The sequence below is a fragment of the Choristoneura fumiferana genome, chromosome Z, assembly GCF_025370935.1.
Source record: "Choristoneura fumiferana chromosome Z, NRCan_CFum_1, whole genome shotgun sequence".
NCBI classification, from domain to species: domain Eukaryota; kingdom Metazoa; phylum Arthropoda; class Insecta; order Lepidoptera; family Tortricidae; genus Choristoneura; species Choristoneura fumiferana.
Window position 1 is genome coordinate 41,520,882 of NC_133472.1, and position 26,999 is coordinate 41,547,880.

Consider the following 26,999-nt stretch of genomic DNA (forward strand, 5'->3'; position numbering starts at 1 on the left):
AAGTTCAATAGTCGGCGCCCATCATAGAGAATTTTTGAGCTGGTCACGTTTTTCAATAAGTCCCGATTGTTAAAATCTTAATTACCTACTTATAACTGAACAGAGGTTTCAATAATTAGGCTTTTTTTGTTTTTTAAGGAAGTTGAGTTTGTATTTTTTTTCTACAGCCTTGTTCTTGTTTATTGCTCTATATCATCATTCTATATCAGGGTTTCTCAAACTTATGGCTCCACGTACCCCTGTTGAAGTTTCTAGACCATAGCGAACCCCCCCCCCCCCAAGTAATAAAATTGACTGTTGGAGAAACTAAAAATAAAAAATACAAAAAGACTCAAAACCAATCTTAATCATCTTGCATGTCTTGCAGCCTGGTGGTTTTTGGAGTCAAATAAACCTTGTCGCGAACCCCCTACCGTCGAATAGCGAACTCCTAGGGGTTCGCGTACCCCACTTTGAGTAACCCTGTTCTATATCATCATCATCAATTTCGTATTTACGAATATACAGTCGGGATACAAAAGGTCAGCTCTGAGAGTCGTTAATAGCCATACAATACCTGCTGCGAGTATTTTGCTTCGACATCAGGGCCTTCTTTTATATTCTCCAAGTATACATACGCAATAAAGCCAAGCGCTTATATTAAATTAATAATAAATTCATTTATTTCGGGCAACTGGGCCCATCCAATAAATACCTTACAGACTATCATACATATTTATAATCAATAATATTTAAAACTAATTTGGTGACAAAACGGCGTGACCCCGTTGAGTCACCGTCCCCGACGTCGCTATCATCCTTATTTCAAGTCGCATAAAAAAACTAATTGTAACGTAGATGTCTCAGTGTTGGTGACTGCCCCAGTAGTTGTCATATGTACCTAATTGTTACCTATCAGCTATAGATATCACAGCTGGGTGACATCCATTGGGCATGGCATGTCAAACACTAGGACATTTACCTTAAACAGCTACTGAAATCGCCACGCAACTTACCTATTTGTTTGAGTTGAATTCATATTTTTAACATTTAATTACTCATGTTCCTTCGAGACGGCGTGGGCGCGATATAAGCCTCTTACCCACCTTTTTAGTTACATTTTCAGAATTACGAATTTTTAAATTAAGAAGTATGAATTCAAATTCGCCAAGCATCGCTTTTTACGCTATTAACACTATTTAATAATTCTATGTTAGACATATCCATTGCCCTAATGCATAATAATTGTTTTGACCGAAATTAATTTCACGTAACAAATAGATTTTCTAAACTATACACTAGAATACGAGTAAACTGAAATATTATCGTTTTGTGAAATATTTTCCATTTGAGTTGGAAATAAAATCATTCCCCAGCATTATGTGTTTATAATGCAACCCTGTTTTTTATATTTTAATTGTAATTTTGCTCTTTGTTATCCTACTTATATTACAAAGTATTTAGCTTTGAAGTTCCGAAGTTCAAAAATTCCGTCGTAATTCCCAAAAATTAAATCGAAACGCCTCATTTAGATGCGAAAAATATCCCGCGTCTCGATGCATTGCTGTCTACGACTGGTCATTTAAAAATACATCGCCGCGCAAGCCAGCAGTGTAATATATACACCTAGTGCTATCCACGACGACGCGTGATTTTGTCAAAATTAGACATTAATGACATTGTAATAAGAACCACGCACGCGTCATCGTGAATGACTCTACCTATAACGTTAACTCACTATAATTTTCGTAACACTTACCTAGGGCTGTGCTGGCCATCCTCATGGTCTGAACTTGCATGTCATCCGGAGATTGGACCATTTTCCTCTTCCTAGGCCGCCCTTTGTGGCTGGGCCCGCCATAGTACTGGGGGGAGTCTCCTTCACTATGCATTTCTTGGCACCTTTAACAATAGAAGCTTTATAAAAAAAAGTTCCATCAAGAGCTAGGTAGGGGTACAAGTGAGGTAAATGTCCCAGTGTTCGACATGCTAATACCCAGTAGATGACACCCTGCTTTTGCCTGTATTGGTAATGACATAAACAACACAACAATTACACACAACAATGACAACAATTATTAAAATATCTTTATTCAATTTAGATAAGATAATAAATCACATATTTATTTAGTTTTAATTGACATACAACTAGATATCCTGTAAGAATATTTAACCCATCATAAGCGTGATTTCTTATACGGTACATTATTAAAAATTATTTTAATTCGAAAAAAAGCCTTTTGTATAGAAGTTGAGTCATAAGAAGACTATATTCATACAAAACATTCGAATTTCAATGTTTTTCCACTTGTATCGTATTATCATTAGCCATAATGTGCGTTAAATGAAGGTATTCACATAGGCGAAATATCGCTAGATGGCGTTAGTATCGTGAGGTACTAACGCCATCTAGCGACATTTTGCCTCCATGAAAACCCTCATTACAGTATAGGTTTTTTTAACACCATGTCAGACATAGCCTTACCTGTAGACACTGACATCATCTGCATAGTCTTCGAGACACGCGCTGTCGTAGTGCGGTCTGCAATAAACAAGACCATCCCGCATCCCGAAGACATCCCCACGGGATAGCAAGCTGCCGCAAGCGGCGCAGGTGAAACAGCTCAGATGGTAGACCAGCTCTCGAGCCCGCATCACCAGCTCGTTGGCGGTGATCCCGTTCCCGCATCGGGCGCAGCGCTTCACGCAGAACAGTCTAGAACAAGTATAGTACCCGACGATAAAGATTGCACATCGGTCTTTGGAAAAGAAAATTGGCTGTTCACGACGATTTCCGAACACTGGCGACTGTTCATTAATCATCGGATTTATTAAGTGACGTTTTTTATCAAAAAAATACCGCACCTTTATGGACTTAATTAGTTTACGTCAAATTATAATGCCATGTAAACTTCGGATATCTATAGGGAGCTGTTGCAAGTACTAGAAAAAGGATAGTTCCCTCTTTTTCCTAAAATTGCCATCGTACAATTTAAAGGTTTGGGGGGTTGCAACAACTCTTTATTATATATTTCCATCTAAATGCGTCAGTACTCTATTGCACCTGTACAACGACTGACAAACGTCACATAAGTAGTGTGTGACAACTCTCTACGAAGCCGAAATTAGCCGAGTCTCTTTCCAAAGACCGATGTGCAATATTCATGGCCGGGTACTGTATAGTGTATCTTTTTTTTATTTATTTCCGTCGAGAAAAGTCGGATACGACGGTACTCAAAGTATTAATCTCACTTATGTTATAAATAACCTTTCGTATGCTGAATGTATAAAAAAAACTGTGTTCTAGTAGTTGTTTCAAATAAAATTCATAGCGCTGATTAAGATAAAAATACAAAAAGAATTAAATTTGGAACTGATTCGGGATAAAGCATACGAAAGTGCAAAGACATGGGTAAAAGCTAGTAAAGCGTAATTTGTAGCTCCGATCCGCTAGGGGGTGCCCCTCCGCCATATGGCATAATTGAGGCGTCGTTATCAAACGTCAAGATGTCCGGCAACTGACAAGCACAACATACTACAGGTGTCGTATCACACGGAATGGTGGCAACTGTTTCGTTGAACTTAGAAATGCGTATAACAATAGTTTATGTCATTGTAAATGATATTTCTTTATTCAGCTACTTCGTATTTGTAACTCGATTAGCAGCATTTATGACTGTACAATCACCACCACCAACACCTGACACAGCAAAACTTGCATAAATATCAGATACCCCAAATTTCTATTTAGATATTTGCACACTCCGCTGTGGCCGATATTAATGCAGGTGACATTACTATAGACGCCATCAACCCGACCATAGACATTTAGTGATGAGAAAACCTAGAACCTATTGCAAAATAATTAATCTGTTCAGTAAATCGATTATTTATTAATTGAATAGAACAACGTGTTTTTGTCTATTTTATTATTTATAATACTTGATTTAATTCCAAAGACGGTTTATTCTATTATAAAAGTAGTAACTATTTGTTTTATTTTAAGGATAGTAAATAAAAAACGTTTATTCATCCGCGCATTAATCGATTTTCAAATGTCAAATTTTCCACCATCTCTGCGCTATTCTATGCTACCACAGATTAAACATATGTTTCAATCAAGAAATAACGTCAGATTTTGACGAAGATTTTTTAAATGAAAAATTAATATTGATAAAAAGTGGTTAGACATAAGTGGTTAGACATAGACACGAATTATAGATAAATGTGTTATTGATTCGATCCAGTGGGTGTTTATACAAGAATTTTGATGTAATCGGTTTATTTACACTTTTAATAAATTGGATAGGCATACGATCACTCTCTGAGCCAGATATTTGTTTTACGGTATCTCCTTGTCAAAGGCAAAGACAAAATATCTTTTTTTCAATTTAGGCTATAATAAGGAATAACATATGAATGTCAAAAAAATCTAGCACCGGTTCGGTCAAATCTCTGTTGAGTAACTAGAATCCGACAAGAAACTCAACGAGGTAGTTGAGTTCATAAAGTTGTGAGCAAAAATATCTGAACACGCTTCTACGCCGTCATAACACAACAACAACAATAGAGTTGTGTTCAGATATTTTTGATCAAATTTTTGCTCACAAGTTTACGAACTCGACTGTACTACTTGTAACTAAACTAACATACATTGTAAAAACAACGTATTATCTCGGTCTTTATTCTTGGCTCCTCTCAAAATGAGGCCGTAGTTCCCACAAGGGCCCAGCACAGATTGGGAATTTCACACTTACCATTGAATTAGGTACTTAAATAAAGCTCGTGACAAGTTCAAATTCTGAAAAATTCAGAGGAGTAAGCGTAAGCTTGAACTGACGATCCTGCAGACGCAGGGCTACTACGAAATTCGAAAATCGAAGTTCGTGTCGTACCGTCCCTCTCATTCTCGTATTAAATAATACAAGCGGGTGCGGAATGGTATGATACGAACTACGATTTTCGAATTTCGTTGTAGCCCTGCTGTGCCTGAGAGGTCGAAGCACTAATAGACCGGGATATGGGGACACAAAATATTAGATGATTTGTACCAGTATGGCGGTTCTTCAGGGCTCTAATTACGGAATGACAAAAAAGAAAATGATGGTCATAGCGCGCTGGTACCGGCGGCCCAATCACGTGGGCGTTAATCGAACGTGTCGGATATTTTAAAAGACCTATCCAACGATATCCCACACTACTGGGTGGATGAGAATAATCGTCTACGGGAGGTACTCTAAAAAATTTTGACAGACAGACAGACATGGCGAACCTATAAGGGTTCTGTTTTTGCCGTTTTGGCTACGGAACCCTAAAAAGAGTTATGAAAAACATTACAATAAGACTTACAAAAATTATGTGAGCGGATAATATTGATCCACGCGGAACAGTGGACATCCTATGACTGTTATTATTATGATGATGGCCATTTCGATTCTCTTTTTAATTCAAATTTTTTTTTTTAAATATGACCACAGATAAAAACAATTAGGATGACACCAGGCAAACAATTAAACAGCCGGTGTGGGAACGCTCAAGTGTACCAACTTGGCAGCCCTTAATTGCTGGAACGGCATTGAAATTACCACCCTAACTGAACGACTTACAGCATCAATTTGGATACTTTTCAAACTAACCACAGACTGGGGTTGAAATTGAGTTATATTTCAGAGACTTCACGGTAAAGTGAACAGGTTTTTTAGACAGCGCAGTTTTGATTTTTACATTGACAGAGCGAAAGCTTTTAGGTACATTTTTTAGCTCGTAGTGACCCAGTGCTAGGCAAAGGCCTCCCCTTGTTATTGTTTTTTATCACATTTGTGAGTAAATAATTAATATGCAATATTATTTTTTTCAAAGATTGACAATACAGATTTTCTAAATGGAAAGCGGACTTTTTCCATGGAATTTAAAAAATCTGATAATGTTGCATCCAAAAAATGCATCCAAAAGGTGCATACCTACAGCCAAATTAATTGTAAAAAATATGCAATACGTTTTATGTAAACACTATTAAAATCTATGAATAATAATATTATATTTCCGTATACTTAAATACCGTATAGTTAAATTACAATAGGTAAGTAGGTACTTATCATTTCCATTTAAAAATATATTACAAACGAATTTTTTTATTTCGAAATAAGGCATGATAACGTCATTGTTTAAAATTAAATCTGATTAATATAAATATAAGGGAACTAATTAGTATATACGCGAGTACCTAACCAACTACAATTTAAAAAATAAAATACGTCTTTAGGTGTAACGTAATAAGGAAAAAGGTCCTTTTGCGTTGTATGTAGGGAGTTGCGACCCAGTTAGAATACAATGTTACCTACCAGGTGCCGTCCGAGGGGCCCCCCAACCGTACACGTCAAATTGAAAAATCGTCTAAAAATTACAACATAAAAAAGCCATTATAATTAGTGACCCCCCTCCAAAATTTCAGGCTACGACCGCGCCTGAATGTTACGACACAGTTTACGTGCAAGTGTGCTGAAAATATACATTAACAGCCTTCTAGCGCAGCTCATGTCATAATTCGCAGTGCTAATAAGTACAAATCGCTTTGCATACTATACGTAACAAAAATCTAAAAATCACGCTTTTTAAAAACCAATAGGTTAAACATGTGTAGGTATAAAAAAAAATAACCAACTCCAAATAGCTTTCTACTGATATTTGAAGTGAGTGCCTCAGCACTGTCAGTACCTCACAGCTCAGCCCTAGGAACTCATGTAAGTTATATTATAGTATAGGTACTTATGACTAGATTTAACGCGACTAAATTTTTGCTTGTACTGAGAAACCGACTTGAGAAACAGACTAAATCCCCGTGGAAATTTCCAAAAATTATCTCTTCATTGACGTTACTAAAAACAACCGTGCCAAATTAAATCATCCTGCGGTTGAGAACTGATCAGTAGAAGGTTATTGTCGTGGTTTTATGGACCCAGTTAAATTTATTTTACTCATTTAATTTTCATTTCTCGCTTTTCAGTCTAACTAATTGAAATTATAATGGCTACATTCAGTTAAAAAATGCTTCCATTACAAAAACATTATAGGATAATTCATTACATTATTCGAGCGTTTTTATCGCTTCAATTTTCGTATTCACATTTTTTACGAATGGGCTGTAGAATTTGATGACATTTTCGATTATTATTTAGACGTCCTGTACTTCTAGATCTCTAGATAACCTGGAAACTTCAACAAAATCTTCTACCATATCAACAAAAATGTGTCCACGTAAATCAAATAAAAGGAACGGTCAAACAGAAATTTATTTTGAAACTCGCAACCATCTCATTTTTCTACTATACATCAGTTTTTTTAGTTATCTAGCAGAAATACAGGAACTCTTACGAATAATCGAAAATAACATTAAAATCAACAGCCAATCCGTAAAAAAAGTGACGAGAAAATGAGCGGTTGAAATGTTCAAATAATAATACTGAAATTCAAAATACCATAAACGAGACTGATCACGCTATTATTACACAAGTTATATTTACCTCGACGTTTCGGCAACGTTACAGTTGCCGTGGTCACGAGTAGACTACGAGTGAGAATCACGGATGGTTTAAAACGTTATAATAATACTGAAGTCGATTGAAAATAGTGAATACCTGTAGTAATCCTCCTTGCAATAGATGTTTCCGTCTCTCGAGAAGCAGGTCAGCTCGGAGTCCAGCGGCAGCCGGCACTCGCAGCAGCGCAGACAAGCCCCGTGCCACTGCCGATCCACGGCTAATAGGTAGTACCTGCACCATGGTAATATAGGTTTAAGCACTGCCATACGCCGTTTTTTGACGCTCGTTTGTATCGATACAAACAAGTCGAACGCTCAGCAGACGCAAGGAAGCTGGCACGTTAAGTAAGTACCTGCACCATGGTACAGGCTGACCAGGAATATAAAATACCTGAGGCGAGGGCAGCACTTCTACGTTTTATATTGCAACATTATTTACTAGGTAATTTACGATACCTACCAGTCATATTGACAACGGTGTCTGTGATGTTATTTAAAGGAATATTTTCTAATCCCTCGGACTTTTTACATGAAAAATACTTTTATAAATTGTGAATTATTTTCCTTCCAAGGTTATATAAAAAGACAGTAAAATAATCAGCACAAGTACAAGTACCTACGACTACATGATAGTCAAAAACGTATTGCAGTGAAATTATTAGTTTCCTAATTTTTTACATTAATCATTAACGACAAGTATGGTGAAGCTTACGTATAACTAACTAAGGATTTTCAGCATCATCACGTCTAACTGACGCATCTCTCACTAACAGTCAGACGGACCGCCTAGCAATTTTACCCGTCATCCTCCACAATATGCTTATTTTTGACGTCATCATCATCATCATTCCAGCCTATATACGTCCCACTGCTGGGCACAGGCCTCCTCTCAGAACAAGAGCTACACAAGCACCATTGAATTGCTTCGCAGGTTTGTGCAGGTTTCCTCACGATTTTCCTTCACCGCATAGCTCGTGGTAAATTAAAAATGTAATTCCGCACATGAATTTCGAAAAACTCAGAGGTGCGAGCCGGGGTTTGAACCCACGACCCTCTGTTTGAGAGGCGATAGGTCAAAGCACTAGGCCACCACGGCTTTTTTATTTTTGACGTATAATCGAGTAACTCAAGTTGACTGACATTGGCCAAACTCAACCAGCGTATTGTCTAATGCGCTCGACTGACGTTCGTGACCGCATTTGTCGTCTTTTTCTACCCTCGTCTTGTGTGACATAAACAGTGGTGAAAACAATAGTGATTCCAAGCGTCTTTGACAATAATAGGTCGTTTTTTTTATGTGGTAGAGCCTCACTGTAACCACTTGCTGGCTGCAGTACGAATGGGCCGGCTCGACCGGGTTAGTTACCATACACCGGCGTGAAATGGTAGTTTTGGTAGTCCGGTGAGTGGGAGATCGGGAGGCCCAACTCCCCTAAACCCTTTCCCCCTCGCTCCCCCGTTCAGTCCGGCAACGCACCTGCAGTCCTAATAATGCTGTTGGTGTCCATGGGCCGCAGTCCTATTTCATATAAAAAAAATAGTATTGCCTAACGTTTCTGATGCTCGCGTTCGCAATCAAATGCCAGTTTTCGTACGGGAAATCTGTCATTTGATACGTTAGGCAATACGGCCTAAGACCTCAGCTTACCTGTCCTGTATCCGCCCCCCGCACCCCGCGCATTCGTCCGGCACCCCGGGTGACCCCTCGGAGCTCTCCCGCTCCTTTAGCATCTCTTCCTGCTGCTCCAGCACCTTAGCTTGAGACTCTATGTCTCAAATAACAAGGTTTAGGCCTTGAGAGGGCTCGCTGGAGTCGGCCATCTTGGTCGAACTGGATTCCTTGGTCCTGAATCAATGAAATAGAATAAGGGTCTACTCTAGCTGAGGATTAAAAAAAACCGGCCAAGAGCGTGTCGGACACGCCCAAAATAGGGTTCCGTAGCCATTACGAAAAAAATAAGTAATACTCTTCTGAGGATTTCGTACTTTATACAGAATCTTCCAAGTTTAGGTATATTTTATACATTAGGCTGCTATTTACTCTTAAACTACTAATAATTCTCAAGCAAAATTAGCCGTTATAGTTTTCCTTGAAAGTTTGATATACTTACTACCATTATGATTTTTTTCAAATTTTTTCACCCACCGGTTTAGATTTTAGAGGGGGGGGGACGCTCGATTTTCATGAAAATTTGCACTTTAAAGTTGAATTTAGCAAAAAAAATCACTGAATCGAAAAATCGTCAAAGCAAACCCCTAATGGTTTTAAAAGACCTATCCAACGATACAACGATATATCCCACACTATAGGGTTGGATGAGAAAAAAAAACACCTCCACTTTACGTCTATAAGCCCGTGATTCTACAAGGGTTCCGTTTTTTTTTCAGGTACGGAACCCTTTGTTAGTTTTAAGTTTTACATAACAACAGTGAAAAAATATACACGCACCCGGAAATGAGACCACGTAAAGATCATTTAAAAACCCCCCAACTTACCTACTTACTTAATTAATAATTGAGAAGCTGCAAACATAAAAAGGAGTATCTGTACTTATATAAAATGCATGGGCATCGAAGACTGGTTTTCAAACGAAAGCAATACAAAAAACTGTCCATTGTCTCCGATCCAAGAGGTTACGTATACATGTATAATGTACTCAGTTATATATTTCTTCCATTGTTAGAACTGCTGAATAATAAATGATATGCTAAAATGCCCTGATATAATAGGAAATGTAGGTACTTATACGACGTGGCCATTTTAAAAAGTTTATCCTATTTTTTAGGGTTCCGGAGCCAAAATGGCAAAAACGGAACCCTTATAGTTTCGTCAAGTCTGTCTGTCTGTCTGTCCGCCCGTCCGTATGTCAAAGCCGCTATTTAGTTTTGTAGTTAAATTACAAAAATAAATATTGATATGGGGGCACTACACGTAACAGATTTTTTTAACTCTCATCAACGTGTGGCACATAGTTCGACAGCTCTTTTGAAAAGATAGTAAGGTTTCTTAAAAACTTTTTTGATTAAGTGAAGATTTCTGGAAATAATCGCTCTCAAAGTAGAAAAAATTGTGTGTCCCCTCCCCCTCTATCTTGTAAACGGACGCAGGAAAATCAGAGCTGCAAGTTTCGTTTGCTCGCAGCTTATGCTGAGCCTGAGCCCATTGCCACCTGCTTATTTTTTTTTATTTGATTGTGTAACCCGTGTTTTTTTCTGTGGCAATAAATGATTTTGTTATTATTATTATTAAACCGTTTGTCCAAAAGATATGCAAAAAATATGGGAAGGTAACGCTTAATAAATACTTTCAACGAAAATTGGTTTCAACATGATCGGATATACCGTTTTTGAGTTATTGCCGAAAAACTGCGCTTCTCAACAAAAGGACGTAAGTGCCGGCCGTGAAGATGCGCTCTTTTTTCTGGTAATAGATTTTAAAACTGTAGTAAGTGTTTTAATTGTGTTATAACGCACATAATGTGACTTGATTTTTTTCTTAATGGCTACGGAACCCTTGGGCGTGTCCGACACGCTCTTGGCCGGTTTTTTATTCTTATTATAAGTACCTAATATTTTAACAATAATATTAAGTAGGTAAGTGAACTTCCGTCTTTTTTTTAAAGTGAGAGCGAGAATGATAACATACAAGTAGTAACGGAATATCAGCCATTTTCTGACAAACAAAAACCAGGTTCGCATTTTTTTCGGTTTCGGCCATGAATCTTTCGAACTTCTAGCCGAGACAGCAATTAGATGTTCGTTAATTGTCGGTCGTCAATCGGTACGCCCGCGGTTTCACTCAACTGACTTAAAAGATGACATATTACCCCAGACACCTAACACCTTCGCTCTACAGTACTTTCATTGTAGCATGGTGCGGGTGACAGCTGTCAATATCACAAGACTAGAGAGTCAAAGTGTCGAAACTTGAGTCGATAAAACTAATAATTTAAAATCTTAATCATAATTAATGTCATCATTAATCCGATTATTGCGCTAATTTTTATGAGAATATTAGTGAAATTCTAGGTTGGAATATTATTTGCCACTTAAGTAAGGCTAAACGGAGTTTGCAAGAATATTCGTTACTTACCAATTAATAAGTACCGATATAACTCAAGATCCATTAGGTCCCATCACTAACTGCATATTACGTTTTTTCATTTAATTGCGCTTTGAATTTAATTAATTGATTATAAAAATCTGATAGCTTAAATTTATTTTGTATAACATTGTTCTTTATGTTCAAATATTTTACGTCAGTCATATTCAGGCTGCAACTGAAATATACTTCCATTTATTTAGACCGCAGCAACTTTTTTTGAGTAAAACGAAACGTGCATTAAGTGTTACCCGCACCGTGCTAGAATGAAAGCACTGTAAGTAAAATCAACATTAATTCAAATAAGCAATTTTTTTGCATTAAAAATTAGGTCAGGTAATTTGCAAATATATTCTTTAATAATCATGATTGGTTTTTTGGAGTCTTTTTGTATTTTTTATTTCAACTCCAAATTTGTTACTTTTACAGGGTATCCCGTGAAACCATATCGAAAATACTTACAAACTGAGACACGGATGCACAGAAAAACCAGAAAAAGCGACCAGCATTAGGAATCTAACCCAGGTCCTCAGCATTCCGTGCTGCGTGCTATAACCCCTACACCACCGCTGAATGCTTTAATAATCCACCAAAATTTATCATCTCGACAGTAAAATTTTATAAAAAAAAACTAATAATTCTGGAAAAATCAGGCGAAATTGCTATAAGCCTATTTACTTCATAATTCACTCGTTGTATTTATGTTCTTTGTAACACATGTAAAATCCACTATTATTTCTAAAGTAAAAATTAAAAATTAATTACGATAGTGGCATAAAAGGTAAGTATAGTTAAGGTTTCGATATGTCTTTTTAACGTGTCTTGAGACTTCTTGTACTTATTTTTGCTGCTCATCTTATATCGGTTTAACAAAATACGTTATTTCCAATCATGTCTATTGTTGGATTTTAAATGATAATTATTTAAAATCCAACTTCTTTATAATATGTGACTTAAAAAATCTTATTTTATTTTTTTCCTAATAGAAATTAGACGTATTACGAAATAATCACTTTAGGGTTTTTTTTATATTCCCGTTAGATATATTGGTGGATTCAGCTTGCGGCTCTAAAAACTGAATTATTTAAACATATTTTGACAGTAAATTTACCTAGCATTTTTTATGAAAAAAAAAACTACATATTTTAGGGTACATTTTTTTTTACCATCTTCCGGAACCAAATTTTGGTGGATTCCAAAATATAGGTTCTTAAAATTACACGTAAAAGCCGTATATAAAAAAATTAGCCTTATATCGAATTATTTTCAAAAAAAAACTGTGGAACGACCAGGCTATATATTTCATTTAATTGTTAGTTATGTTATGTTACTTCAACTTTATACTTCATGAGTTAAAATTTGTGTTACAATTTTATTTGGTATACGTTTCGACATTGCCACTTCAAACATAACATTAAGTAGATAAGTTTTAATTAAGTAGGGTACAATTGTTCTAAGTGAGCGCAATATTCGCCAATAAACGTCATAGTTTGGCGAAATTAGTTATGTAAATAAAATTATGTACCTTTTTTTGAGAATAAATTAAAAAAAAAAAAGCTCAATATCTCAAAAACGGCTGAGCCGATTTTGATAAAACATGTCTAAGAAAGCACCATCGCTATAAAACCTGATTTAAAATAAAAAAACCGCATTCAGATCGGTTCCCCCGTAAGAGCTACGTGGCACCGTAGTAGAGAGAAACACAGAACAGGGTTAAAAAATAGAGTAATGGAATTCACCATTATTCTCTAATATTAAAAGCATTTATGTACACGGCTTAGACTGCTTTTTTTTTCCATGACTCCCCAAGCGTCGTATCAAAGGCTCCCTACGTAATGATCCCCAACAAAAGTCAAAATGTACACCGATCGCACTATCTAAAAGGCGGTATCTACACTATGACTTTTTTCCCTCTGACAACTAATTCCCGAGACCGGTCCTAATTAGAAATAATCATTTAACTTATCCAGCAAGGCTACCCCAAGCGAATGCTCATAGAAAAATAATTAATTATATGATACTCCATACGTTTGTCACGGTTCTTGAATCGGGCAAATAAATTCAACACAAAATGAAATTTTTCGGACGTAACTCGCTCCATAATTGGACAACTAACACGGAATCTAATTTACTATTGTAGCCGGCGAAGGTAATAATTTACTATTGTTGCCGACGCCATAATTAATGCGCCGGCTGACCTGGTGGTCGATTTTTACTTAACTTAATCTTATCATTATATCTTTAAAAGTATTTTTTTGACAAACATTGGTCGCATGCTTAGAGTCTTAAACTATCTAAGGTCGCATCTTAAGAAAATGCTCCCATAGATAATACGATACAAATTTTCGTTACTGTAGACAACATGAAAAATTACAATAGTGACAACTGCATCTGGGGCTTTTAGTGGATGGCTCTGACTGTGTAGTCGGTTAAAGAGTTTGACTTCTAAAAATTATTTGAAATGTTGGTTACTTACCCTTTAAGGTACCTCTACCTTTTAATTTCAGCGACTTGCATTGAGTTGGAAACTGAACCTTATGAACTTCACAATACGTCACAATTTCCATTGTAATTGTTCAAAATACGACTAGCTTTAAAAATATTCTTGGTCAGGTATGTATTCGATAGCTGCTTTCATTCTGTGGTAGTATATGCTCCAATAAATGGGGCCTTTAAGGGTTTACAACATGCTATGTACATGTCGGCGGCCGATCGTAAAATCCGCCAGATCACGAAATTCCTAGGCATATCGTGAAATGCCGCCAATTCATGAATTGGCTAAGGGACATCCGCCATATCGTTCATAACTCACCGTTTAGCGATTTGCCTAGTGACGTTTAGGCAGATCATGAAATTCCTAGGCATATCATGAAGCGCCGCCATTTCATGATTTGGCCAGTTTAGGTGGATCATGAAATTCTTAGGCATATCATGAAACGCCGTCATATCGGTTCTGGCACTTCGCCGGCCGCTGCCGCGGCACGCTCGCTTCGCTCGCTCGGCTCGTGCGTCGTGATCACAATTAATACTAACCACTCCTCGCTTCGCTCGTCGTACCTAAATTTTTCTATATAAATAAATAACAACTAGTGAATACTTTACTTACCAACAAAATTATAACCTCTAAAATACGGGCAGACGTCCATGGCTTTTTCACATTGTGCACAGAATCCGTTTGATTCACATAAAAAGAACGAAGCTTCTTTTGCACTTCTATTTTGAATTCAATCACTATTTTCGGTTTAAAGATTTTTTTGTTGCGACGCCGACATTTTTCACGCGCTAAACAAACACGGGCGGTCAGCTGGTCACGGCCGCCATTGCATACGCAGCGCCACCAGTGGCCAAATAAGAAACTATTTTACGATGTGCCCGGTATAGAGCTAGGAATATCGACGAATGCGTTGCTCTAATCGATCTGCCGTATTATTTCTCAGGCACATCGTGATATGCCTGGCCAACGTTTAGGCATATCATGAAATGGCGGCGTTTCACGATATGCCTAGGAATTTCATGATCTGGCGGATTTTACGATCAGCCGCCGACATAGATAACATTGTCTTTTCACGACAGCTAATATTTTTCGAATTGACTTCAGATTGAGGTAGTTTGGAAGTGTTTGACCGAAAAATGCCTCCCATAATTTTACTTTTGGTGCTTGGATTAGAAAGTTTTCCCGACTCCCCCAAGTAGAAAACAGTTACATCGTGATTTTTATTTGGAAGATAATATCCTAATGAGCGTAAAACAGCTTGTGAAAATATAAATACAATTGTGGCATTGAAGTTGTAACGAGTGAAGATTATCAAAAAACGCTGTACAAAGTGATTTAGGCACAGTGAAATACATAAAGCTAAAACTCACAGACGCTCTAACATTTTATTGTGATTGTATTTTTATTATGTTGTTTCATAACCACTGACTATTACAAAAAAGTGCTGATTGAAAATTAGCATTCCTTACAAAGATTGATCAGGCATGCCCGGATTTTATCGTGGACAGTCTTTATAAGCAGAGATAAAGCCTTCTTGCTTATTTCGGTTTCGAACACGCTACGAATACTTAGGCTGCTTGTAGACGTCCGTTGTTTTCACCAGGCAACGGACCGTTTCTTGCAGTGTTGTATAGCTTTGTCGCCGGACAAGTGTCCGGTACATGTACACATTCATTGTAAGTCATACAACACCGTAGTACGGCGAAAAAAACGGTCCGTTCTCCGATGAAAATAACGGTCGTCTACAAGCGACCTTACACGTCCAACGGGAGCGCCAAAGTTCGCATACTCTTCGCTAGTCATACCGTAATTTTTGTCCGAATTATTGTTTGTCATAAATTTTAATTTTTTTTCCCACTGAAACCTTACAATTTCTGAATTTTTTAAATTGTCATCCTATAGAAAACTATAGGTTAGGTTGGGTTTGTGAACAATTATTGGATTCGGAGAAAAAAGAGTTATGGCAAACGATCATTCTGACAAACATTACATTCGGACTTCCAATAAGTATGCGAGCCGATATGGACCCAAAATATATCGAAACATAAATCATTATTTTCGAAGATTGAAAGTATTTGTATCGTCCTCACTTATAATCGTAAGTTAACCGTTTATTTTTTTTTAAATGTCTCAGGAGGTTTTAAGTAATGCTTTCATAATCTCAAGAAACCTTTCACTTCCATTTTTTTGCAATTTTTTCTAATACCTTTGCGAGGGAGCAATGTTAGTCTTGAATATTTTTGCATCCAAATAATAAAACGGACTTAATAATAATTATTTACAACCTTCATCTACCAGATTACCTTACCTTGTTAGTTGCACATATGATATAAATTAAAAAACCGAGTCTAAAACAGCGTTTTCGGCACAAAAATTTTAACAATAGCAGAAACCCATGACAAAGCAACAAAGCCGCTATCAAACTTTAATTGAATAATAATAATCGATAAGGTTTTTACGGCGCTTTAGCACAATCAATTTTAACGAGCTGACTGTACAATCGGAAATAAAACCAAATAAAAGTACAGTTTATCAACATAGCTTTAACTGCAGTCCTCTAATTATACAGGGTACCTCTGACCATTTAAATTCAAGGTTCGATTCTACACTAAGCTACTTTTGTTTTGTAACATTTTCCAAAAACTTAAATTTAGATCAATTTATAGATCCTCAATGTTTAATTGTTAAATCAGTGTATCGGACATGGCGGTGTTATCGCTGTCTCTTGGCACGGGGGCCTTGAAATATTTTTTGACATTTATTTGTTATCTCGTCACTACTTTGAAAAAATCTCGTATCTAAAATCAATATGTCAACAAAATTGAACCTTGACACAATGTTCGTAAAGTTCACTCAGAAAATTATCTATTTTGAGGTTACGAGTTTTTTTTTAAGATAATCATTTTTCAAAGTGCCGTCAATTTAGTGTTGTATCGCATACATTGAAAATTACATTTAATTTGTATAATAAAATAAAAACAAAAAAAACCAGTGGTCATATTTTTATAACGTAGCAGAACAAGCTAGCGACTAGAATCGAACCCTGGATTTAAAGACCCGTGTTCAGTGACTCCGTATATTTAAAGTTACAGGGTGTCCTTATAACAGTTCTAATATAAAAGACTGGCGTACTCGTAAATTGTCAAGATCACTATTCTCCTGAGAAACTTTTTTTAACAAACTTAGTGCTTAAGACCTAGACGTGGTTAACCTGATTTGTCATTTTGGATATTATTTCAAAATTTCTAGAATTCTTCATTATGTATTACTTATTCTGTGATTGAGTGAACAATTTGTACTTTATAAAGTACATTCGGCCGTTATTCTTCAGTGTTAATTGGTCCTTTATAAAGTACGCGAGACTATAAACTGTTTCAACTAGCCTTTGCTCGCGTCAACCATTAGCATTTAAATTGAACTTCGATGATTTCGAAAATCTTACATCGTGGTCAAATTTACTACGTACGGCGGTAGATTTTTTTCACATTCAGTGCTTGTCATAGCCTAATTTGAATAAAAATATTTTAACTTTGACTGTACTTCACAAATTTGAAGTTTATAAGCTTAGCAACGAAGATTTTATAATTTTAGTCCGATTTCGTTGTAATATCAAGATAAAAATAACCTATCTGTTATCCCCAAGTTCAAGGCTACGTATTAAATCTAACCCAAATACCCGTTGTTTTAATGTGAAATAGTAGCAAACATACACACAAATCGATGCCAGATAGCCTAGTAGTTAGAGAACCTGACTACAAAGCTTAAGATTTCGGATTCGATTCCCGTCGAGATTCCTTTCGTTCGCATATTTTTTATGACCTATTTTAATTTGGCATAATTTATTTCGCATAATTTGTATTAGCATGATTGTACAGTCGCATAGTAATACTTTGGCCACTACTTTGTTTGGCATATTATGGTTTTAGAATAATTTTAGTTGGACTAATATTATATTTGACTAATGTACATTATACACATTATTATTTAGGCTAATAATTATTTGTCATATTTTTCAGAAACCATAATTTCAGTTCCATAATTTTATTAAACATAAATTAGGTTAGGTAAGGCAGAATGGGAGGTCTGCGAATCGGACCTATGTCGACCTCGTTCTTGTTCCTAAACATATTATGACTTGCTATAGCATTTTTATTGCTATAGCAAGTCATAATATGTTTAGGATGATTTTAACGGTATTTTTCTCAAAAATCACATGGAATTTTACTTAACCGATAAAATTGTAACAAAGCTAGTTTTTTACCCTTTTATTTAAAGTGAAAAGCTTAAAAAAATCAGAATTGGATTAACCCGAGTTTGAAGTTAAGCGACTTATATAACACACATTACCTATAGCCGTCAAAATAACACCAATCTTTATGCCTCGGAGGTAGGGCATGGATACCGGTTTCGGTATTACCGAAAAACCGGATACCGGACATTTTTTCCCCTCTTTTAATACCGGTATTAAATATCTACAAAACCGGTTTTCGGTATTTTGACTTGTGCTTAAAATAGTAATAGTCGACTTTAATTTCAAACAGGAAAGCACTTTTAAATAACTTGTCTTCAGACTTATGGCTTTTCAAGTTACTTACCTCTTAATCTACTTTCAAATTTCAAATTTACCGCGCACAAGTTTGCTTTGTTTATTTGTAGTGAAGCTTTCTCGAAGTTGGACCTACCTAACTGGACCGTTTGTCCCAGGTATACATAGTCGTCAACAACTTCGAGCGCAGAGCCCCCGACTATTGCGGGAGTTGGGACTACATGGAAATTAGTTAGACATGACTTTCGTCTTGCCCATGTTCATTTTTAGGCCAACTCGGTCGGAAACTGCTGAGGTCGGCGAGCATAGCACTGAAGTCTTCCATGGTCTTCAGCCATGACTACAATATCGTTGGCGAATCGAAGGCGAGTGAAGTACCCGCCATTAATGTTGATGCCTCGTCTTTTCCAGTCCAGAACCTTAAAAGCATCCTCCAATGCAACGGTGAACAGTTTCGGAGCGATCACATCTCCTTGTCTGACTCCCCGCTGCAGAGGAATAGGCTTCGTGCTCTGGTCATGTAATCGGACGGACATAGTGGCGTTTTTGTACAGACACTAGACACTTCAACACTCCGATATACCGGTAGTCAACTGCACCGCTGGAGAACCTGCATCACAGCCCAAGTCTCGATCGAATCGAAGGCTTTCTCGTAGTCCACAAATGCAAGGCAAAGGGGGAAGTTATACCCTTCGGTCTTCTGTATAACCTGCCGCAACGTACATGTGGTCTACGGTACTATAGGTTTTCGGAAGCCGGCTTGTTCGGGAGGCTGGAAATCGTCAAACCTGCTTGCGAGACGATTTGTGATGACCCTGAAAAACAGCTTGTAAACATGGCTCAGAAGTGAGATGGATCTATAATTCTTCAGCAAGGTGTTATCACCTTTTTTGAAGATGAGCACCACCACTGTCTTCTGTTCCATGCTTTCGGTGTTCCCCCTTGCTGGAGGACGGAACTAAACGGCGTCTTGAGGTCCTTAAGGACTGGTTTACCACCCGCCTTCAAGAGTTCGGCTGTAATTTCATCGTCACCCGGGGCTTTGTCATTCTTAAGCTATTTGAGGGCCATACTAATCTCGTACAGGCTGACGTCTGGGATGTATTCGTGATAGTGTCGGGTTAATCTAGCCCTCGGGTCTTTAGCTAGATTTTCGACGGGTGTTCGGGTTGTCGTGTCGCTATCCATTAAACCTCTCGTTTTCCCCCAACAGCTCAGGTTTGGATGAAATGATTCTGCCGTCGTCGGTCTTCAACTTCATTAACCGGCTTTGACTTACAGACAGATCCCTGGTAAACACCTTAGAGCCTCTGATACGCTCAATAGCCTTTTCAATGCTATTTATTAGTATTAAATCGGCGTACATTAACACACACAATTAAGCGTCACCAGAAGACTGTAGCAGCATCTCACGCCTCACCTCCATGAGCCTAAGGCCAGAGCGCGAGAGCTTATTGGTTCTAGTACGGCGGGTTTTGAAGAAGTTAGATCCGATCGTATGGACAGCTTCCACAAACCCGTCGTTGTAATCGTCCACGTCGCTACCTAGGCATTCGAAATGGTTTTGAAGTTTGAGCTGAAAGCTCTCGGGGTTTTGGAGCTGAGCTGGTTCCGGGCGGAGCGAAGATTTCATCAGTAGAGACCTTACAAGCTCGTACAAGCGAAAGAAATTATGCGAAAATTTGGTTGGGAACTAATAATCGGTGAAACAATTTTCACCGAAGAATTAGAGAATCCAATTCCATATTATATAAGTATTAGTTAACAATTAACAACTTAAGTTTTTTATTTTAATACTTGCTCATTAAAAGGGAAGTTTATTAATTGCTTTTCATGTATATTGGTTATATTTCAACAAAACAACAGACTTATACAGAAAGAAAGAAAAATAAAGGGAAAATTTGGAAAATACCGAAAAATTACCGAAATACCGGGATACCGGTTTTCAAAATTTGAATACCGGAATAATACCGGTATTGCCATCAAGCCCATACCGCATAGCCCTACTCGGAGGTAAGAAATTAAACTTTTACGATAACTTATTTTAGCTAATTGAACTCTATTTACAAACTGTGTTTATGAGTGCGATAATACACGGTTTGCTCGGAAATATGTGTGATTAAAATTAAGCTCACACTGATAAGGTTTTTATGTTAACTTGCTGATAAGGGTACGTGGAATAAGCTTTTAAAAGTTAAATCTTTTTTTATGTTTGTTTACTTAGTTAACTAAACCACGCAATAAATTTAATTGGAGATAAAAAATGGAGTTCAAGTTGTTTATAATCAATAGTAGTTGTTGCCAGCACTTCATTCTTTGAGGAAATTTTATATTTTCCTGAGATAAAAATAGCCTTTGTTGATGAACAATGATAATGACTAAAAGATTTTTTATCGGATCGCTTTACACGGATTAAGATACAAACAAACAAAGTTGATTTTATTTTACATAAGCACTTATACTCAGTGTTTTTATACAAATACAAACAGTAAACGGACGTTGGTTTTAGCGTTACGAAGCGATATTGCAATAAATGTCTAGATTGTCTAGTTTAGCGTAACTCATCATCACCATCATCCCAGCCTATATACGTCCCACTGCTGGGCACAGGCCTCCTCTCAGAGCAAGTGGGCTTGGGCCCTAGTTCCCACGCGGGCCCAGTGCGGATTGGGAACTTTACACGCACCATTGAATTGCTTCGCAGGTTTGTGCAGGTTTCCTCACGATGTTTTCCTTCACCGCAAAGCTCGTGGTAAATTTCAAATGTAATTCCGCACATGTATTTCGAAAAACTCAGAGGTGCGAGCCGGGGTTTGAACCCACGACCCTCTGTTTGAGAGGCGATAGGTCAAACCACTAGGCCACCACGGCTTAACTACCAGATCTTAATTATTTTTTGAAGTTTTTTCTAGCAGTAATGTATGGTGGATAATAACTTGACACGAGAACTGGCACGTCAGAAAGTATGATGTTGCGAATGAATAAAAAATAATTATAAATAAATAAAAATATCATGGGACACTTGACACCAATTGACCTAGTCCCAAACTAAGCAAAGCTTGTACTATAGATACTATGCAACGGACAAACATACTTACATAGATAAATACATACTTAAAAACAAAGAATAAAAACAAAATTGTAGTGACACCACAAGTGCGTGATTACTTTAATTTACAAGGAAATAAATCGTATTGTTTTAATAAAAGATTATGAATGTATGTTCATAGACCTTTACTACCCTTAAAATTAGTGGTGAATCTCGTATATTTTTGTTGTTGTATTATATTTTGTTGATTGCGCTGATTTTAATAAATACGGCATGCATCTTCTTTCAGTAGGGTTCAAATTAACAATTAAAAAATGATGACCTTGATTTTGAGTTAGACATAGAAGAAACCAAGAACGTCCTTTTTTCGAAGTCGGTTAAAAAGTTCCAGTCTACAAAGTCCCGAGGTAGTTATAATTATTGAAAATATTCTTGACAGTGACAGCTGATTTGCCATCTCCATAAAAATTCAAACCAAAAATCATGAAATTTTGTGGACATAACAGCTGTCACTTGAAGTTATATTTTTTTTTTGATTCGATTTGTAGCATTCGAAGATGGCGGATGTAGACAATATCTAATTTTGCTATTTCTGTTTCTTTGGCTAGTTGAAGTATAATTTTAATAGTGTTTTATGCGGCGATTAACCTTAACAGTGAACAGTGATCCCAAAATTCTATATTGCTCTCGTGTCTAACATTTTTTAATGCGCAAGTGGTCTCCACGTGGTTTCTGGAACTTTACTATCAGGTTGCAAAAACTACAATCACCGTACAACGTCCCTCTCAAAGAGAGTTTACCTTGACACTGGCGAAATTGTCCTATTAATTAGGACAGAAAAGCCATATTTTAAAAGAGAAGAAGAAGAAGAAGTTATATTTTTTAACAGTTACTCCCAAACACACAAAAATCAACCCCAGCGCCTAGATCACTTACGACGTTATTCCACGGAAATCGAACACTTTTCAACTTACGACTTTCTTCCACGGAAAATGTTTTTAGCGTAGTTTTTCAAGAACGAGCAGCCGAAAAACTCGTTATTTGCGACATGCACCGTTCCACAGACTCTGAGGGGCGGCTCGCAGCCACTCCCTCTTTGGCCCTCTGGTTTCCGTTGCTAAGAACAGTAGGCGACGTGACCCCTCAAACTCGTTAATAGACTTCGTTCGTGCGTTGCCCACTGTACCTACGTAGCGACCTAGCGACGAATGTGTGGAAAAGCAGTGGCTAAAATCCGACAACAGGAAGTCACTCGCAATAATATGGACATGACTCCAAAGATTAATTAATTGATTTCTTATCTGTACTAAATAAATTAAAATAAATAAAAAATATCATGGGACACTTCACACCAATGAGGGCTATCGTTTTTTGTCTCACTAGATGGCGCACTGTTGCGTGAGGTTTTTAAGTATGGCTTTCAAAGTCTGTTATTACGGGCGTGAAAACAAAGTTTAGATTAAAATCATATTTAATACACCTTAAAACCGTACCATAAAAATATCGAGCATGCCACAGTGTTGCAAAGTCCCCGTTTTGTTCGGAAAAAAGAGAGCACAAAGGTTTCCGAAAAACACAGACATTCGTTGCCCCGGAACGCATATTTGCCATAATTAATTTCAGATATTGCAAAATATTCACAAAATAATTCTAATTATAAATAAACCCGCGTAGCTCACCCAAAATATGAGATTTGACATTTCGGAGACCTCACGCTACACTAGCGCCTCTAGCGGCGAATTCATTCGCGATAGCCCTCATTGACCTATGGCTATAAATAAAAAGCATTTTTTCAAAATTTTCCATGGTAATTTTATTCCTTCTCACATCCAAAATATACTAATGAGCTGAAAAAAACTCCGTTCGCAATCCACAGAAGTAAATGGAGCAAAACTTAATTAGTACTTAAGTTAATGGGATGGGATGGGTGTCATGCCATGCTGAAGATTCAGGGTATATTTTGTCTTCTAAGTAGTGGATAACAGTCTCAACATCAACGTAACAGAGATTACGATACATTATTTCCCGTATGTAAAATTTTACCAGTAGATAAAAAGGTTAAATATATGATAGGCTTACAGCATTACTACAGTAATGAATATAAAAGTACGTGTTAAAAATAAATATAATACTAAGTGTGTAAGAGAGGAAAGATTAGTTCAACCTGAGGCTAAAAATTACTATGGTAAAGGAATGTCAAAATTTGTAGTGCCAACAGTTTTTAATAAAATTAGTTTACTAAGAAAGACCCCTAAACTAAGTAAAACAGGATTAAAAACTAAATTGAGGGATTCTCTTCTCGGTAACCTTGTCCACGAGGCTCCAGAATAATTATATGTAAATATGTGTGTAAAGTTTTTTTTATATGCATATACATTTTTTTTCTCTTTTGCTACTTCTGTTTGCAAGTTTGTACAATGTAGAATGAGGTGGTTGGGCAGTTATGTACTTAAGTTAAAATAAATTGAGCGCTTCTCGCCAATAAACGTTACAGTTTGGCGAGTAACACTAAATGTAATAATTAATTGTTTTTTAGTTAAATAAAAAAAAAATAAAAAAACCAGAGCTTTTAATATACCAGTATGTCCCAAGAGCAAACTAATATATATAAAGATTGCAACTCGTCATAAAGCCTTTGCAAAATTAATTAAAAAGGCATTTCACGACAAACGATACTGTTCACAAGTGTTTAATTGTCAATTAACAGTGTAAACTGCTAAGGTACCTAATTAGCAGACTTAATGGGACACACACGCGTGCGCAGTAATTTGCAACGGCATGAATTGTATTGGAGATGTTGGGTAATAAAATGGTAACTTCCGATTAAAAAGAGATACAAGATGGTAAGAGTAAGCAGGACGGCGGTGCTCTAAATAGGCTGACGGGTAAACGCAAGGACGCGCACGCGCCTGATCAGTACCACTACCATGAGTTTACAGTGACCGTACTCGATAGCGTCGTAAATTATAGTCTATAGTCGATAGTCTATAGTAGCTAGTAAATAAGGTGAAAAAGTACGAAGTACAAAAATAAATAATAATAAGTAATACTATTAAATATATTAGAATAAATATATTATATTAGGAAACTTGCACAAACCTGCGAAGCAATTCAATGGTGTGTGTGAAGTTCCCAATCCGCACTGGGCCCGCGTGGGAACTATGGCCCAAGCCCTCTTGTTCTGAGAGGAGGCCTGTGCCCAGCAGTGGGACGTATATGGGCTGGGATGATGATGATGATGATAATTAAATATATTGACCCGGATAACTCACGTCTTAAATCGAGTTTAGCTGGTAGTCGCGCGAGCAGAGCGGCGGCGCGCAGTGCGCGTGTTGCAGCAGCCGCTGAGTCGCGTTGCTCCGAAGACGAAGGGCTACGGATTAGCCCGAAACATGTCGAGCTAAATTCGATATAAGACGTGAGTTATCCGGGTCAATATATGAGTGAGTCTCACGGTAGATTCATGTTCAAAATAAGTAATACTAAAAAAAACAATTATATAAAAAAAAAACAAAAAAACCTAGTAGTAAATTATAGTCTATAGTAGGTAGTATTATAGTCGATAGTCGTAAATTATTTGTATGGAGAATTGTACAGCGCCTCTACAAATAATTTACGCCGTCGCTATCGAGTACGGTCACTGTAAACTCATGGTAGTGGTAGGTACGGATGCCTTCATGTGTTACGCTACACATGACGTTTTTAACCCCCGACACAAAAAGAGGGGTGTTATAAGTTTGACCGCTATGAGTGTCTGTCTGTGGCACCGCAGCTCTTAAACTGGCGGACCGATTTGAATGCGGCTTTTTTATTTCATCATCATCATTATCAGCTTACAGCAGTCCACTGCTGGACATGGCCTCTTCCGTGCCGCGCCACAACACTGTCTTCAGCCTTTATTTATTTGAAAGCAGGTTTTCTAGCGATGGTTCTCATCAAAATAGGAAGTGACAATGTCGGGAGTTTCCCAACTTATTGTTGGCTAGGATAGGTTATTAACGCGTGTCCTCACCACTACTCAAAGCATTTGTATCGGAGAACCTGTTTTTCAATGACCATACCAATATTTAAAAACCGGCCAAAAGCGTGTCGGACACGCCCGAAATAGGGTTCCGTAGCCATTACGAGAAAATTAAGTACCTAATATTTTTCTAAGGATTTCGTAGTTTGTACGGAATATTCCAAGTTTAGGTATATTTTATACCTTAGGCTGCTATTTACTCTTAAACTACTAATAATTCTCAAGAACACTTAACCGTTATAGTTTTCCTTGTAAGTCTGATATACTTACTACCATCCTGAATTTTTTAATGAAAATTTGCACTTTAATGTTGAATATTTTGCAAACAAATCACTGAATTGTTTTAGCAAACCCCTAATGGTTTTAAAAGACCTATCCAACAATACCCTACACTACAAGGTTGGATGAGAAGAAAAAATCACCCCCACTTTACGTCTATGGGAGGTACTCGAAAAAAAAAATTTTTTTTTTGATTTTTTTATTATACCATTTTGTCGGCATAGTTTACGTGTATATTCGTGCAAAATTAAAGCTTTCTATCATTGATAGTCCCGAGCATTTGATCTAAATTATACTAATTAATGGCTTGAGGATAAGCAAGAGATACATCAGTAGCAGCCTAGGCACACTGTCCTTGAATGACCCTAAATAGGGAATATGCAAGCAAATTTATTCAAATGGTTCAATCAAACCTTTATCGTTTGACAAACCGAGCTGTGTTAGGCGCGGATCCAGCCCTGTAACACTACCATGAGTTTACAGTGATCGTATTCGATAGCGACGGCGTAAATTATTTGTACAGGCGCTGTACAATTCTCCAAACATAGTACATTGTGTCTTAAGGGCGGTAAATAAGGAATTACGAACGAGAGTCTATTAGAAGCCCGAAGTCGAAGACTGAGGGCTTTAATGAGTCGATGTTAGTAATTCTAGTACCGCCCGTGCGACATACAATGTTTTTCATCACATTTGCGAGTAAAATTGTATATTTGTAAAAGAAAAACTAATATTTTTTCAAAAATTGCCGATACCGCTGACTGCGCTCTTGGCAGCGCCATGTGCAGCATGTGCATGGCGTGCGTGTGCAGCGCGCGCACGGAGCAGCAGCACGCCATGCAGTAACAAACTCATTTACCGACCTTGGGCTTCATGACATGAAAATTAGTACGGGCAATGACTCATTTACCGACCACGGGTTTCATGACAAGCACATTAAGGTCGAGGGTTTTATTTGGGGGGTTGCAACCAAGGTAGCCTGCATGTTACGACAC

At 37.2% G+C, this 26,999-nt stretch overlaps 1 protein-coding gene across 3 annotated transcripts in view; it reads right to left on the reverse strand.

Annotated features, from left to right (window-relative positions):
• The window catches only part of LOC141437142 (LIM/homeobox protein Lhx9-like), a 45,673-nt gene that overhangs the window by 16,347 nt on the left and 2,327 nt on the right, over nt 1–26,999 (reverse strand). For 2 of the 3 annotated variants that reach the window (XM_074100406.1, XM_074100418.1), the window contains exons 2-5: nt 9,165–9,362; nt 7,614–7,748; nt 2,465–2,695; nt 1,739–1,881 (exon numbers count right to left, since the gene is read on the reverse strand). In XM_074100406.1, coding sequence (XP_073956507.1) covers nt 1,739–1,881; nt 2,465–2,695; nt 7,614–7,748; nt 9,165–9,247 — 592 coding nt within the window. In that variant the 5' untranslated portion in view covers nt 9,248–9,362. Of the gene's footprint in view, nt 1–1,738; nt 1,882–2,464; nt 2,696–7,613; nt 7,749–9,164; nt 9,363–16,420; nt 16,479–26,999 lie in introns of those variants that run through there. The other variant, XM_074100413.1, reaches the window with a different exon arrangement.